General features: G+C 47.1%; 1 protein-coding gene across 1 annotated transcript in view; it reads right to left on the bottom strand.

Annotated features, from left to right (window-relative positions):
• Positions 1-7833: 7833 nt before the first annotated feature.
• Positions 7834-16123, bottom strand: part of FEZ1 (fasciculation and elongation protein zeta 1) — a 41586-nt gene continuing 33296 nt past the window's right edge. Inside the window, exons 7-10 of the mRNA XM_045555743.1 lie at positions 15321-15401; positions 13506-13581; positions 9979-10044; positions 7834-8193 (exon numbers count right to left, since the gene is read on the bottom strand). Coding sequence (XP_045411699.1) covers positions 8177-8193; positions 9979-10044; positions 13506-13581; positions 15321-15401 — 240 coding nt within the window. The 3' untranslated portion in view covers positions 7834-8176. The remainder of the gene's footprint in view (positions 8194-9978; positions 10045-13505; positions 13582-15320; positions 15402-16123) is intronic.

The following is a 16123-nucleotide window of genomic DNA, read 5'->3' on the forward strand; positions in this document are numbered from 1 at the left end:
CTGGCATGCATTTACTGAGCACCGACTCAGTCCCAGGCAGTTTGCCAGGATACAACTGTGATTAACAAAGACAAAGGTCTCAGCTTCAGGGAGTTTACATTCTAGCAGAAAGAGACTGAGCCTGAAAGTGTGCTTGTGACATGCCTGTATGCTGAGCACGATGATCTCAGATTTTATCATTCAAAGTTGCAAACAGGAGCCTGTGAGGTCAACTGTGATGTTTTGGGTCAAATTCAGCTTGCAGATATGTTTTGTCTGGACAATATATTGTTTTTAAAAATATTGTGCCAACATTTAAAAGTTAGAGGATTGCACATTAAAAAATCAGATTCCTGGTTTCTCCTGAAAAATTAGGCCCTGAGGCAACTCGGGACCCATATTTGCGCATGGCCACGAAGGGGCCCAGTTGAATAATCACCACTCCCTAAGGCGAGCTCTCGGGGTCATCTGGACCACTCCTGTGGTCTCCCCAACACTGGGGCTGAGGGTGCATTGCATTTGCTACTGGGCTGTCACTACGGGGTGGCTGGTCACTTAGTTATGCTTCTCCCCTCCCCCACCTTTCTTTCCCTTTCCCTCTAATATTGAAGTGGTTGTTTTGAAGAAGGGAAACAGTTCTCTATCCCCGTTACTCCATCAAAAGTGAGAAAACAAGATAGTCCTAAAGGGAGAGCCCCACCTTTGAAACAAAATTTTGGAGAGAAGGCATTTTTTTGTGGAAGTGAATATACTCCTGCCTTTCATTGCAAAGTGTGCCTGTGTCTCACATCCAGATATCTTCACTCATATGTTACCTGCCTACCTGGCCTCTGTAGGTAATCACGAGCCTCGAGGCAAAAAAATCACCAGAATTGCTTGTTATAGATGTTATAGATGCAGATGAGGTTCCACGGCCAGACTGTTAGGCCGGACGCCTAAAGACTTCAAGGAACATTGCTCCTCAAAAATAGTTGCCACTGTCTTTTGAAGTTCCTTGCTTTATAGCTGCTCCTTTAACTTCCTTTTGGCAGATAGACTACAACCCCCTGAGCTGGCTATGCACTCAATAGGCATTCCCCGGTACCTACTATGTGCCTGGGATCATACTGGGGACAAAGGACAATGCATTTTGCAGAGCATCCCAGGCCAAGGGACAGAGCACCGAGGACTGGCAAAGAGAACGTTGATCACCTCATACTCTGTGTATTTCCACTTTGGCGTTTTATTTCCATACCACATACAAAGCGGGTTTTATTACACCACTTTCAAGTGTATCCTATACTTTTACATTTCTCAGCCTCTCTCTGGGCCAATCTCATTTAGCCCCTTTGCAAATTAAATGCATCTCATCAAATTGAACCCATTTAGGACAATGCCCTTCAGGTGTGTGCATCTTAGTGCATTTTTCATTTTAAGACAAGTGTTTGATTTATTTTTCATCTCATTACGCTCTTTAAAATTATGTGCATCTCATTACACTCAACACACTGAGACGACTTATTTCAGGTGTAGACATTACACCCAGTATTATCAGGCAAGAATATGATTTTTTTCATTTCATTACAAGCCTTACAATTTATGTACATCTCATTACAATCAGCCATTTAAGACAATTCCCTTCAGTTATGTGTAGCTCATTATACCTTTTCATTTTCATGTTTTTTTCATCTTATTATTCAGAGAACTCACTTCAGGTGCGTATATCTCGCATCCACCTGTTAGTCCTGTGACTTTCTGGGTGGTTGTTTCCACCATCATACCGCAAAATTTGTCATGTATCAAATTCATGGAAGGCCAGCTCTGCCCACCCATGGGCCTCCCATGACTCTTTTGCATGGAAAGGAAGAACACTAGGTCCCCTGGATTTGGTCAAGACTCTGCCAATAACTTCTGCTTACACCCAGGGACCGTCTAAAGCAACCTGCCTCACTTGCACATTGAGGGGGTTAGTGGAGATGGTCACTAAGTGCCCCTTTGGTTGACAGTCCATGAAAATGTGGGCGGTGGCTCAGCCGGTTCCCAGCTGCCCCTGGGACACTGCTGCTCTCCCTGGAAGCTGCCCACCCCTGCTGGAGAAGCTGGGAGTGACAGCACCCCCAGCTTCCAACAGGCAGACTGCTCCACACTCCTAGCTTCCCCTTCCACTGGATGACTGCACATCAACTGGGGACACATTTTGGAAGGAGGTGAAATAGCTTTGCCGTCTCGTGACGGAATCTCTCCAGCCCCTCCAGGCCCACTGTGTCTTCTCTCTCCAACCCCCGTCACAGGGATCCTCAGCTGGGGCTCACCTTGGCATCGCTGAGCAAGCCTTTTGGAGTTGCAGGTGCCCAAGTTCCATTCTCAATCTACTAAATCAGAATCTCCCAGGGTGGGGCTTAGGTAGGGACATTTTTAGTAGCGCCCCAGAGATTGCGAACCTGATTTCACAAAAGGATCTACAGTTCTTGCTGAAAATGCCTGGAGCTCTCAGCTGAATTTGCATCTTAACAAGAACTCAAGCCTAGAGTTCAAAAAATCATTTCCCAGTCCTGGATAGGGCGCTGCAGGTCCGTAAACCCAACTCGCCCACACCAGGCAGGAATCCCACCCACAGCACACTGAGAACTGTCATCTCTTTTACCTCCCACTGCCCACTGCCTCCAGGGCAAAGGGCCAAGTTGTCACACAGCTGATGCAGCTGAATGTCAGCCCGTGACCTGAGATCTGCCTGCCACAGACAGAGGGAATGCGTGGGAACCCCCCGGACTGCTGACCTCGTCCTCAGGGCTCATGTAACTTGCGGAGCGGCAGTTCAGGACAGCCACAGGGCCTTTCTCAAGCCTCCTGAATGAATCCTCCTATTCCCCCCTGTCCCACCCAATCGTGAAACATGAGTGGCTTCCCTGAGTGTGTCCGGGGCGGTCTGAGTGTTTGTCTTCTGTCACCCACCTGTCTCCTTGCCAATGAAAATAGAATCTCTAAACTCAAAAATAAATGTGACTTTTCACCATCCCTCCTCCACCACTTCCCTTGAGTGAACCTGCTGAGAAATCAGAATACAATCCTGCCCTTGCCTCTTTTCTGTGTCTCCTTGTCCAGAAGTACCTGGAGGCTGCTGGTTCTAGAATCAGCAGGCACCAGGGCTCACTGGGCTACCACTAAGCAGGACTTAATGAGGATAAAGCGTAGGTGTAAGGCTGGCTTTAGGGGGACAGGAGGCACCTGCCTTGTTTTGGTTTTGGTTTCTGGTCTCCTGTGTCTATTAGATTGAAAGGGTGGTCAGGTCCCCATGGCTAGAGAGCCTGAAGGGCCCAGCCCTTTCTCTATGTTCCTCCAAGTGTACCAGTAAAATTAAAAGTCACACTTTATTAAGCACTTAGCATATACGCTAAACACTAAAGATTATTCAAAATAACCCTGGAGGAATTACTACTATTGTTATTAATATTAGTTTTCCCATTTTTAAGATGAGGAAACTGAGGCTCAGAGAAATTAATTTTCTTAAAAACTGTTTAGTTTAATGTGTCGGAGACCTGGGATTTGAACCCAACACCAAAACCCATACTCCTTTTGTGAGATAATCTGCCTCCCTACCCTGGGCTGGACCAGGGCTGGCTTCAGAGTCAGGATGAGAGGCCCCTCTTCTCTGAGATCCCCGGAGGTCCCTGCATCCCTGCACTTGCCTTTGCCTTTCTCCTGCAGAGTTCCAGAGGAAGCAGCATCCAAAGACGTGGGCCCAGGGCCTCAGCTGGCCTCTCCCACAGCACAGCATCTGCTCTGGAGCCCACCAGCTCCTACTTGAACCACGGGGGATGAGGGCGCAGGACCCATGTCATCTGAACTTAAGAAATTGTTCTTTGTACTTTTCAAGGAGCTGTGCTATGGGAGGGGCAGGAAGCAGCTAGTCAGGGGGCAGAGGCTGCCGTCTGGGATGCAGGAGTGGCAATAGCACAGTCAGCTGTACTGCTGCTGATGGTTGTGCAGACATGTTGTGGAGATCGCTGTGTGTCAGGAACTGCTGAGTCCAAGTGATCTGTCTGTGAGGACAGCTGACATCCAAGACGTCTCTCCTTCTAGCCCAGGTGACTCTTTTCCTTCTTGCTTGGAAGCCAAGGCCAGGTTCTTAGTTTTTTAAAATTGACTGCTAGGCGGGGCACAGTGAGGGCTCACACCTGTAATCCCAGCACTTTGGGAGGCTGAGGCGGGAGGATCACTTGATCCTAGGAGTTCAAGGCTGCAGTGAGCTATGATCATGCCACCACATCTCACCCTGGGCAACAGAGCAAGACCCTGTCTCTGAAAGAAAAAAAAAATGACTGCTGAGAGTAAGAGCAAAAAATAGGTTGAAAGATGAAAGAAGAAGGACAAAGGGCAGGGGGCTAATCTCTGGGAAGGATGGCATAGATGTCTGCAGACAAGAGCGGGGGCTGTCAAGAGAGAGCAGAGGACAGGCCTGGGGCTCTGAGGCATTGTCAGATCTGGCAACACATTGGTGGGAAAAAACCAAAGGACTGTGCTCAAGGAGGAGGGAGGGAGAGGATGAAGTGGAAAGGCACTGGGCAAGCCGACACCGACACCGGCTCCTCCATATCTTGCTCCTTTGCTCCAGCGATCCCTTCTCCTGTTCTCCGGCAGGTTGGGAGTGGGAGAGAGAACAAGGAGCAGGACACACCGGTAGAGAAAAGAGAGAGGGGGAAAGAAACTAGATGTGCATGTGTCTCTGGGGTTTTTCAGACAAAGCTATTATCAAAATGCCAACCAGCTCCTGCCTGGCTAATTTGCATATTCCACGCTGTGCTCTTTGAAGCAGGATGAATATGCATGAGGGCTTGGGCGGCGGAGCTGCTGGGCTGTGGGCTAAGGTGGCTCATTGTTCTTTTAGAAGAAAGGCATTAATAAGAAGCCAAAGCACCTTCCCAGTGAGCGGGGAGGCCTCGCCTTCCCCTCCCTAATGGAGGGAGGACAGCAAACCTCAGGCTCGGACAGAAATCCTAACCACACACTTCTCTCATCCTCTCAAGGAAATAAATAATCAGGCGCCATCAGGAATGCAAGTGTCTCTTCTCCAAGAGTAGCATTTAATTACTCTCCTCTCCACGCATACTAATCACGGAGGCTGGCTGGGTGGTGAGAGTCACCTCTCCTTCCAAGAAACGAGGCTGCTGCCCCCCATTTCCTGCTTCTGCTGCAACGAAAGCTGAGTGCCCTGGGGTGCTCCCTGCCTTTGACCTCTGCCAAGATCCCGAGGCTCAGTGACAAGGCTGTGGTGGGAGCGCCTAGGACACAGTGGGCGCTCATGGGCTCAGTGAAGTCCACTGGGACTCGGGCTGTAACCCGCCCTGAGACAGTGGGAGGACCATGCCGTCTTGTAGACAGTCTCCACCTCTTCCCGACAGCTAGCTGGAGACAGTGATTCTCCAGACATTACTCCAGTGTGTATGAAAAGGGTTTATTCAGTTTTAAAAATCCAGCTTTTCCCACAAACTTAGGGTCAAGAACAAGACCCTCCCTTTGGGTTTTCGTTCTGAAGTATCACATTGGCCTCCCATCCCGAGGTAGAGGGTAGGGAACGTCGCAGATTCCACGTGGAAAATGGTTTGTCCCATGATCATCTGTCCCGACTCTACATAAATAAAGGCTGGCCTTGGGCTCTATGGTGACATTTCCCTACCAAGACTTGACCAGACCAGACTTAGCAAAACCCTTTAGTTGATGGGAACACGCCTCACAGTCAGGAGCTACGAGCCAGACCGACCTCCGGTCCCCACAGGAGGGTGCCCTGCAGATTTCTGCTCTCGGATACTCCTTGTAGAGCGTGGACATCCTGGGGACTTGAGTTGTGCAGTCCAGGCTGCCCGGAGCCTGGATATCAGATGGCCTGGGAACTCTCCCCTGATGTTACTACAACCCAGAAGGACGCAAAGAGGGGAAAGCTGAGGGAAGAGAATTGGGTTCACCTGATCATCACACTATCTGCGATTTCCCCAGGTTCAGCCTCAAAGAGTCAGAGCTTCCCCAAGCCTTGGCGCAAACACCAACCACAGGTGATATTATTAAAATGCAGATGCTGACTCAGTAGGCCTGGGGTGGGGCCTGAGGTTTTGCATTTCCAACCAGCTCCTAGGTGGGGTGCATGCTGGTAACCTGGAAACCCTACTGTGAGTAGCAAGAATGCAGGAAGGGCAATGTGAAGCCATGAGGGACTGATTTCATATTCCCTCTAAACCCTGTGGACAAAGGGAGAGAGAAAGAGGAGCCACAGTCCTCAGCCTGCCCTGCTCACCTGCTCCTAGGCCGAGTGCATCCCTGACACTGGAGATTTGTTTTTAGCTGCCAGAAGCTTTGCTCAGCTTGTCTGTGCTGCTGCAGACACCTGCCGGCAGGGTAAATTGGGGGGAAGGAGTGGATGACCCAGATCTGACAAATCCAAGGCGGGAAGAAAAGCTCTTGGGGATTTGCTGCTTCCCCTTTGCTGAGACTGGTGAAAAACCCCGTAGCTGGCAAAGTTACACTATCTAATGACCTCACACCACCAGGGACCCTTTGCTTCTTTAGCCTTAGTGCCAATGAATTGCAGAACTGAAGTCAGCCTCTTTTGTCACAGGACTAATATTAAGGTCAATTTGTTGACCCTGAGGATTTGCATGGTCCCCAATGGTCACTTCTGTCTTCCTATAGCAGCCAGGGCTTGCTCTGTGCAGAAGCTCTGCTCTGTGTAGATGCCTGAGTTAGAGCTCCAGGCACTGGGGCAGTTTCCTGGTGGGGCAAGTCCCCATCACCCCAAGGTAAGATTGCTACTGTTCTGCTTCTAGAAAAGCAGAGACCCCGGAAGTGACCGGCCTTCCATCATCACCTACGTCGATCCTGTGGCCTTCCGTGGAGTTGCTGATGTGGTAAAGTGGCCTGCTCAGTTCAAACACTAAACTCCTAAGACTCACTGGAAGTCTCATGGGACAAGAGACCCAAGAGCCAGTCCGACTCTACCACTTCCTGCTCAACCTTGGGCCAGCTGCCGAGCATCCTCTCAGTGTCCTCTGGACAGTCAGGACGGTACTAGTCCCTTACAGGGGGGGCATGCTTACATACAGGCATGCTGTGACATGAGGCAATGTGTAGGCAGTGATAAGGACAGTGGCAGGCAGTGGCAAGCGCCCAACAAAAGTTTTTTTGTTTTCAGAGAGGGAGTATGGGAATTGGCAGGGTTAACATTATTCAGGACTGAAAATGGAAGCCAACAGAACTCAGGATGTGGTGGAATCAAGCCAGCAGCATCTGGGATACGAGGAGAGCATTCACCTGCCGGGCAGTCGAGGCTGGCAGCCCGGCCACCGATGCCAAGGCAGCATGCAGGAGTCTGAGCTGCTGCACGTTTAGGGCCACAGGAAGGGCAGGGGTTGCTGGAGGCAGTCAGGGATGGGTGCGTCTCCAAGTGCAGGAACAAGTCACGATCCCCCAGGTAGGAGGGCTCAGCAGAGCGGACTCCCTCCAGCCCCTGGGCCTCAGGCTCCCTGTGGAGGCGACCGGCCATCCCAACAGGAGGCCCTGCTGCTGCCTGGCTCCTCCCTGAGGCTCACTTTCTGTCTGCTAATTTTACACCCTCCCCTCAAGCTCTGACCGGCTAGTTTCTGTGACACACGGTGCAGCTCCCTTGAATGCAGCCAAGCAGTGAAAGGTTAGGAGGCTGTGGATGGCCTCCTTCTGCCTGTACCCTGCGCGGCCCCACTGCGTCCCTAAGCAGGTCATGCTCCCGGTCCCTAAGCCCCGCGCTGGCTGCCACCGGCAGGACAGCATGTTAAGGTGGACACAGCCTGTCCCTAGAGTGTTTGGAACAGAGGGCCGATGGACACCACACTCCAAAGCACATGACGAATATTAATTAAATGAAGGTTTTATTTCAAAATTAGTCTTAGAGTGTAAGCTGTTTGTAAGGGCTGGAGCCAGACTACATAACTAGTAGTGAAAGCATCCGCCTTCCCCTTCCCCCGCACAGGCAGGGAGGAGGCCCGGTCACCGGCCCTGCCCCGATCATGCATCCAATGATTACTAGCACTAGAAGCCAACAGCAAAGGACCCCGCGCGCTTGCTCATGTTTAATCCAGGTTAAGCTATACACGTTTAAATACACGTCGGAGGTTACGTGGTGTCATGCAGTCCCCATGATGGAATGACTCTTGCTCAGTGACCTCCTGCAGTGAGGCTGCTCCAAGGGGCAAGGTTAGGTGGGGCAGAGCACTGAAACGAGAAGAGGGAGGAGAGAGGTCACAGCACAGCTCGGGGCTAGGACCTGCCAGCTCAGGGCGGCCCCAGTACAGAGCAGCCATGGCAGCTCCCAAGTGGAGAAGCTGCCCCTTGGAACCAGGTGATAACAGCAATCATGTGTCTTCCTTCCAGAAGAAGGAAGAGACAATGACAGGTGGCTATTTGGTGTAATGATTAAGCATGTAGACTCCAGGGTCCATCTGCCTGAGTTCAAATCCTGGATCCGGCCATTACTAAGTCTATGAAACTCTTAGGGAAATTACTTCACTGATCCATGTCATCTATACAACCAAATCTACCTGTGCCTACCCCACAGGACTGTTGAGATGCATGTAGACTAATTACTTTTATAAATTCATTGACATTTCAGTGGATCATAAGTGGTAAGGTCTGGCCCTCAGACTATCAAATTCATATAACCCATTTCCACAATCCTCCTTTGAAAACCTCCTATGAGAAATTTGCTTCTTTCTTGAAATCTTTAACAAGAGTCACAAGTTCTTTCTAACATTTAACCTACATTCCTCCTGCTGAACTTTAAGATTCTCTCTCCAGTTCCCATAGACACACCATAACTCAGGGTTTCTTAACTGTGGGTTCCACAAACCTTCAGAAACTGGAAAGTTTTGTGTGAGTGTAGAGCAAAACCTAAAAAAAGAATGGATCTAGACAAAGAGTGATCCTCCATGGCTTTAACATAACAAAAGGGAAGACAACCAGACAACACATGTCTCCGGACAGATGTCTGGAAGTCTGAACCACCGATAATACAGAGCCTATCAAAAAAAAATGACTGAATCTGGGCAGGCCTCTAGGAGAGTGAAGAGCATATTAAATTATGCCATGGGGATGAAACTAGCCAAAATTCAGAATTCTATTGGGAAATACAATAGGAAATTCTATGGGACAAACAACCTAGTTTCTCCAAAAAATAAATTTCAAGGAATGGAAGAAAGGAAAGCAGAATCCATGTATATTAAAAGAGACCTAAAAGATCTAACCTTCATTGGATCCTGATTCAAACAAGTGACCCGAAAAACATTTTATGGGAAAATCAGGGAAATCTGAATACTGATTAGATAGTCACTATTAAGAAATTTTTAATTTTTTTTTTAGTTGAGATAATGGTATTGTGGCTATGTTTTTCTAAAGATTCCTTATGTTTTAGAAATGTATACTGAGATATTTATGGATGAAAAATATGACGAAAGAGATTTGTTTCAAAATAATATGTGAAGGGAGAAGTTGGGTAGAAGTATAAACGAACTAAGACTGGCCATGAGTTAATAATTGTTAAAGCCAGATAATAGGTACATACACGCTACTCTTGTATGTGTTACAAATTTCCATACTAAAATGTTAAAAAGTTATGGAAGTATGGTCTCTAATCATGACTCCAGCTTCCTTTCAAGTACTTGAAAAATATTAAATGATCTTCGGGCTTTGTTTTTCCCAACTAAATACTAAAGAGCCCAAACTCCACAGAATGTTCACAAGTCCTTTGTTGGTTTCTGCTCCACATGTGGAGTCACACTGGTGACTCGGGGGTGATGAAGTCTCCTCCTCAGGCCTCCTAGCAACGTGCAAAGGCAAAAGCCCAGGACTGTGAGGGCCTCACAGTTGTCCACTTGATTTCCCAGCCCCTGCCTGGTCTGGTCTGGCTTGGATGCTCTGGGAAGGCTTCGGAGCAGGTTCCACAGCTGGAGCAAGAGACTTTGAGGACCACTCCTGCACCAGGAGGCCTGGGGCTGCCCTTACCTTTTAAAATGTAGTCCGTTAGCAAAGTAGGCACCTTCTCATTATCCTCCTTCATGGCAAAGAGAACTAGGGAAGCAAAGAGAGAGAGGAGCTAAGATACCACCAGGGCCTGATGCTCACTTCTAGGGCCGCACAACCCACCAGCCCCAAGTGAATAAGAAATGATTCAAGGGAACCAGACGCCTATTGAGTATTGAGCAAAAGTCTGGAAGCCTCTGTCAAGAGTCAGCATTCAACATTGTGATGAAGAGAATATATCAAATGAGCCACAGTGGCATCTCTGGGTAGTGAACCCACTGGTGGCTCTTTTTTCTTATACCTTTTTTTTTTGTTCTTCTATAATTTCCATACCATCTACTAACTATATATCTTTAATAATCATAAAAATAAATAAAGCAATTTTTTTAAAAAGAATCAAATTTAGATACAGTCAATCTAAATGTTAAGAATAATAGTTGTCACATCACTGAAATCAATAAAACTGTCTTTAAACAGACACAATTAGAAAAATTCTAACCTCTAATTTATTAACAACAAATAAAGTTAATTTAACAAATATTTATTTTCTATTTTATGCCCACTCTAGTGCTAGAATTTGTGGAGATGCAAAAGAATTATGAACTCTCAAGGAGCTCATAGACGTCTTGCTGAAACATACATGACTTACACATGAAGCAAACAATAGGGAAGTTATTAAAGCCTAAAGCCTTTTTTAAAAGATTTTTATAAAATTTTTAAAATAGCTTTTTCTGTTATTAAACTAATAACATCTTCTCATATTTATAATTCATATGGTAGAAGTCAACTTTGTAGAAAAGTCTTTTAAGAAAGTATATGGACCTTATTTGTAATATCAAAAAAAGGGGGAGGTGTCCACCAGTAGATTCTTTCATCAGTAAACTTTCTTAAATAAACTGTGGTACATCTGTTCAATGCAGTCTTATATAGCTTTCTGAAAAATGAGAGGGGCAGATGTATAAGACGAACTACTTTTCAGTGGAGAAAGAAGGTTGCAGAACATGTATTCACTTTATAATAAATAAATGCTAATATTCACAGAAAAAAATCTAGAATAGTAGATGAAACTGTTAAGTGGTTATCTCTGCAAGTGAGACCATAGGGGACGTTCCTTTCTATGGTATATTTCTGAAGGGCTTGGCTTTTCTCAATGAGCATGTCTGACTTTCACAGGCAGAGAAAACAACAGAGATCAGCTGGCGCTGACAGCTAAGGTCAGAAGGCCACCGCAACTACAGTGGGATCCCCAATCCACTTCCATGTCCTTGCCCTCCACTAATTACCCTGCTGGTTCCCAGGCAGGGGAATGAAACTCGAATCCAAAAATCAGGAGCAGGTGAGGAACAGAACACAGCAGTGGCATGAGTTAGGGGCCAGGTCCAGGAAAGGAAAGAGACTGAACCTAAAGCCCTCCAGGTGTTGGTTTTTTCTGTTTTATATCTTCTGTATTTTTAGACATGTATTCATTTCAACTTAATTAGATGCTGGTGGTCCTAGTTTCTTCTGTTTCATTTTTTTTGGTATTTTTAGACATGCATTCATTTCAAATTAGTTGGCTGGGATTACTCTGCAGCTGAGCGTGGGCAGACTAAATGCCACACCAACAAGATCGTCGTAAAAATACGATAAAAAATTACACTCAGCCAATATGTATCTAAGGTGATCTCTAAAATCCAAAATTTATACGAATTGTCCAGTTGCGGGAGCTCCTCTTTGGCCTATGTCCTTAATTCAAGGAGTAGGACAAGGAAGAGACATTGTTCACAAATCCATAACCTACCAAAAAGAGAGCTTTCATAACCTACAGGAGAATTGGTATTCAGAGAAGAAGGTAGTTATTCTTTTAAAAGGAATAAAATATTGGAATGCGGGATATCAACATGATAGAAGAGACAGCCATAAAAAGAAGGTTAACAAAATGTTAATTGATGTGTCTAAAATCATGATACAAAATTTTATAGCCAGTATAATCCCAACTACATGGAAAAGATATAAAAATATTATGGCTGAAAACACCAAAATAGTAGCCACAGTGAAAGGAATAATGAATTATTTATTTTTCTTTGTTCATTTGTCCATATTTCCCAAGTGTTCAAGGGATGGGTATACTCTAGCTACAATTTTTGAAATGAACTTGAAAACTGTAAACAAACCCACTCAGAATAGAAATAAGTCTGTTTCTTAATTAAAATGAAAGGATTTCACACTGAATTCCTGAAAGGGTATCTATAATAAATTAATAAATAGTTCTTCCTTTCTTGAGACTATGACAGAGTACTTTACATGTGTCAACCTTTGCAATTTGTCCAAATTATTTTCCAAATGCTCACTGCTTGTGAAAACACAAACAACTGTAAATGTCAGTTCATTTCTATCTACTCCCTTTTTAAAAAAAAAAGTTTTAGTGTTGCAGTGCGTATTTATGCAAATAAAGGAGTTTAAAAAGAGTTAAGAGCAAGTCACTATTCTTTGAATTTAAAATTCCTGATTCTCAAGGAAGCATTGTCTATGGATGTAGGCGGGATTTCCGTTTGCCAGAACTTTCTGCCTTAGTTCTCCAAATCGATGAAAACATTTGGTCACCTTTAGCACCAGGGCCCAGCAGGCATCTATCTTCCTCAGCTGAACAGGCTCACCTTCCCTTCCCCAGGGGCATCCAATAGCCCTGCGTGGGCTGTCTCCCCAGAGCAGCCTGCGGAGGGCTGGGTGGCCTCGCTAGTCCTCACTCTCTGCAGCGCTTGGTTGCCAGGGAAATGGAATCTGCCTCGTGATCCACTGGGCCTGTCACTGTATCTCAGCCTGGGATTTTTCTCTTCCTATGAGAGCCAAGCTGACACTGATGGCTAACACCATGTGCCCTCCGGCTCTTTGGGGGTTGTGCTGTTTGACGTATATAACGAGATCTTTGTTTACAAAAGGCTCTTTATTATACACTATTTTCTCCCACAGCTCAGAATGTTTATTAATATTTGATAATGGAGCCAAAGTGGAGGAGAGGAGGCAGTCACTTCCTGGAAGGAAAGCTAGATTCTATTCTTTCCAATCAGCTTTATTTACCCCACCCAAGAAAACTTGCTTCTTGTTAAAAAATAAAGCCAGGCCCATAGACCCAGCTCCTTGCTTCAAGGGACACAAGTGGGGACCAGGCAACCTCAAGTTGCAGGAGGAAACAAGCGAGGCAGAGAATGCAAGTCCTTGAGAACTGCTAGGGGAAAAGGAACAGTCCCCTGCCCCAGCACTGCCCACCCCAACCTCTCACCAGCTCATCTTTCCCAGCAGGTCTCTTCCCTTACAAGAACCAGGGGAAAGAAGGGACAGCTGAGGGCATCACTGAAGAGTGTTTTAACTTCATGCGCTGCAGGAGGGCGGGAGGCAATGACGTGGAGGATATCCTGACCCACCTAAAACTGCTCTGGGGAACCTTGGGCCTGAGGCACCAAACGTGCAAGGTACAGGCAGGGAGGGAGGAAAACCAGTCGATGAACTGGCTGAAACCAAGAGGAGCTCACTGTTTGTCAGCATCTGCAGGTCTTCCACCGACGGAGGAGAGGCTTTCTTCTCGTAAGGAATGACTGTGTTCAGATACTGCAAGACAAACAGGGTGTGCAGTGCTTGAGACGTAAGACACGGTTCCTCTGGGTGGAGATACAGAGGACAATTTGCATGGGGACCTTGCTTTTCCCTAAGGCACATGCTCTGTCAAATTTGCCAGTCTCCACAGCACTCATGGTCATTGGTGCACCATTCTTCTGGAACTTTCCCCCCAACTTTGGGAATGTCTCTTGAAAAACAAGACTTGGCCAGTCATGGTGGCTCACACCTGTAATCCTAGCACTCTGGGGGCCAAGGCAGGAGGATCGCTTAAGCCCAGGAGTTGAGAGAGACCAGCCTGGGCAATAGTGAGACCCTGTCTCTACAAAAAATTTAAAAAAGCAAGACTTTCCCACATTCAGCCAGGAAAAACTTCCCTCCATCCCCTAACTTCTACATTCTTCCTACACTAGAAACATTTCGGTTATTTAGAAATCCTGGAGAGCTTTTTCTCCTTCAGACTGAGAGCAGAGAACACCTCGGGGGCGGGGGGCGGATTATATTTTCTTATCCTTTGCAGTACAATCTGACGAGTTCTTTCTCTTTAGTCAAAAACGACAAATGAGAGACCCTCAACCAACCTCATCTAACCTGCGCCTTGGATGTAGGATTTGCTCCCTCTGCTGGATGTGAGGTGCTCCTACAGCAAAGCCAGCATCTCAGGGCCCAACGGGAGATCAAGACCCACCCGGCCAGACAGCGCTTGACCAGGCCGAGAGCTCCAGGCCAAAAGTTAAGAGATTTATATTTTAGTCTTGGCTGTGCCACTGGCAGCGCAGCCTTGGGAAAATGTCTCCTATCTCCAGGCCTTAGTTCTCACTGCCCTAAAACCAGAGGGCTGGGTTAGATGTTCCTAAATTCTCTTCCCATGCTTCAGTCCTAGAATTCCAACACCTAGGATTCAGCCACAAATATGTTTAAAACATATGCACATTCCATGTGCACTTATTCCACAATCTCAAGTCTATTCGCACACCAGCCATGTTCTGCGGTCCCCAAACCTCGGGCCGGACCAGTGTCGGTTCGCAGCCCATTAGGGATCCGGCCACAGGGCTCTGCGGTCTCCTGCCGCCCTTCCCCCCGCCCCGTCTACCCCCATCCTCCCTACCCCCGCCTGTGGAAAAATTGTCTTCCATGAAACCTGTCCCTCGTGCCAAAAAGGTTGGGGACTGCTGTTTAGACTATGCACCCCATGAAGGCAGGGACCAGGACTTCTCACCTTTGTACCCCAGGGCCTAACAACAGAGCTTAGCATGTAACAGGCGCGTGGTGAAAGTTTTGAGTGCTGTCTTCATAACCAGAAATGCAAGCTACTTCACGGGCAAATTATTGAGCCAACGTGGAGAAGCCACAGCGTGGGCTGCAATCAGACCCGGGCAGCTGAAGAGGCAGTCTTGGTAGGAACAGCTCTAGAGTGACCCAGTGTGGTGGGAGAGTTCATTAAACTCTAGGATGGGCTCTGTGGTGAAGTGGATGCCCTTTTAACGCATTTTGTCTTTAGAGCAACTTAATTTGTAGACCTACAAGCAGTATTGAATTTTAAGTCTTGTCTGTGAGCTCAAAAAAAAAAAAAAAGTTGAGAGGAAGAAAATGCTAGGACCCTCTCCCCTTGCCTAAATGCTGGGATAATTCTGGTGAGTCATTGCCCGCCCCTTTGTTGCTAAGGCCATGTTGCAAGAACGTAGGGAGAGAGCTGGGAGCAGGTAGACGGGGAGCAGGTAGACTGCTCTTACCTGCTTGTCAGTTCCTGAGGAGCCAAAGGTCTGGCGGATGCCGCTCTGCAGGATGTTGGAGATGCCTTCCATGCTGAAGCGCTGGGGGACACAGAGACACTCAAAAAGGACAAATGCTTTCTGCTCCACTGTCACCTTGCCCAGGGACTTCTGTAATCTCCACTACCTGATCAGCTACCACGCTGTCCCAAGTCACTGCCCCAGGGTTCTGTGACTAGACAGTAAATCTAAGACCTTGGCTTACAGAGACAGGCCAGAAGTGAAGCCTGCGCTTTGCAAAACCCCACTGCACCCCCTAGTTTTTCTCATTCCATCCTCCATTGTATAAATAGAAAAATAAAGCAGCTCAGTAAGACCTAGATGAACAGTGATGCAAAGATCTTAGGGCTACAGTCCCCAACCCCCAGGCCGTGGCCCGGTACTGGTCCGTGGCCTGTTAGGAAATGGGCTGCTCATCACCACCTGAGCTCTGCGCCCCCACCCCCCATGACACCCCACCCCTCCCAACCCCGGTCGGTGAAAAAATTATCTTCCATGAAACGGGTCCCTGGTGCCAAAAAGGTAGGGGACCGCTGTCTTAGGGGAAAACAAAATGTTCAGTTACCAGGAAGGGCAGGTTTAAAGCAACTGTCCTGATCTGGGAAGCTTTTTTTCAAAATGCACATGTCTAGGCCCAAACTGATAGGTCTCAGATAGGAAAAAGTATTTTGAAAGAGCTCCTAGGATGATTCTAGTGAGCTTCCCTGATTAAAAGCCACTGATCTGGGGAATCCTGTCAATAGAACAAAAAGCACCTGGTCACC

The sequence above is a fragment of the Lemur catta genome, chromosome 7 (genome assembly GCF_020740605.2).
Source record: "Lemur catta isolate mLemCat1 chromosome 7, mLemCat1.pri, whole genome shotgun sequence".
Taxonomy (NCBI): domain Eukaryota; kingdom Metazoa; phylum Chordata; class Mammalia; order Primates; family Lemuridae; genus Lemur; species Lemur catta.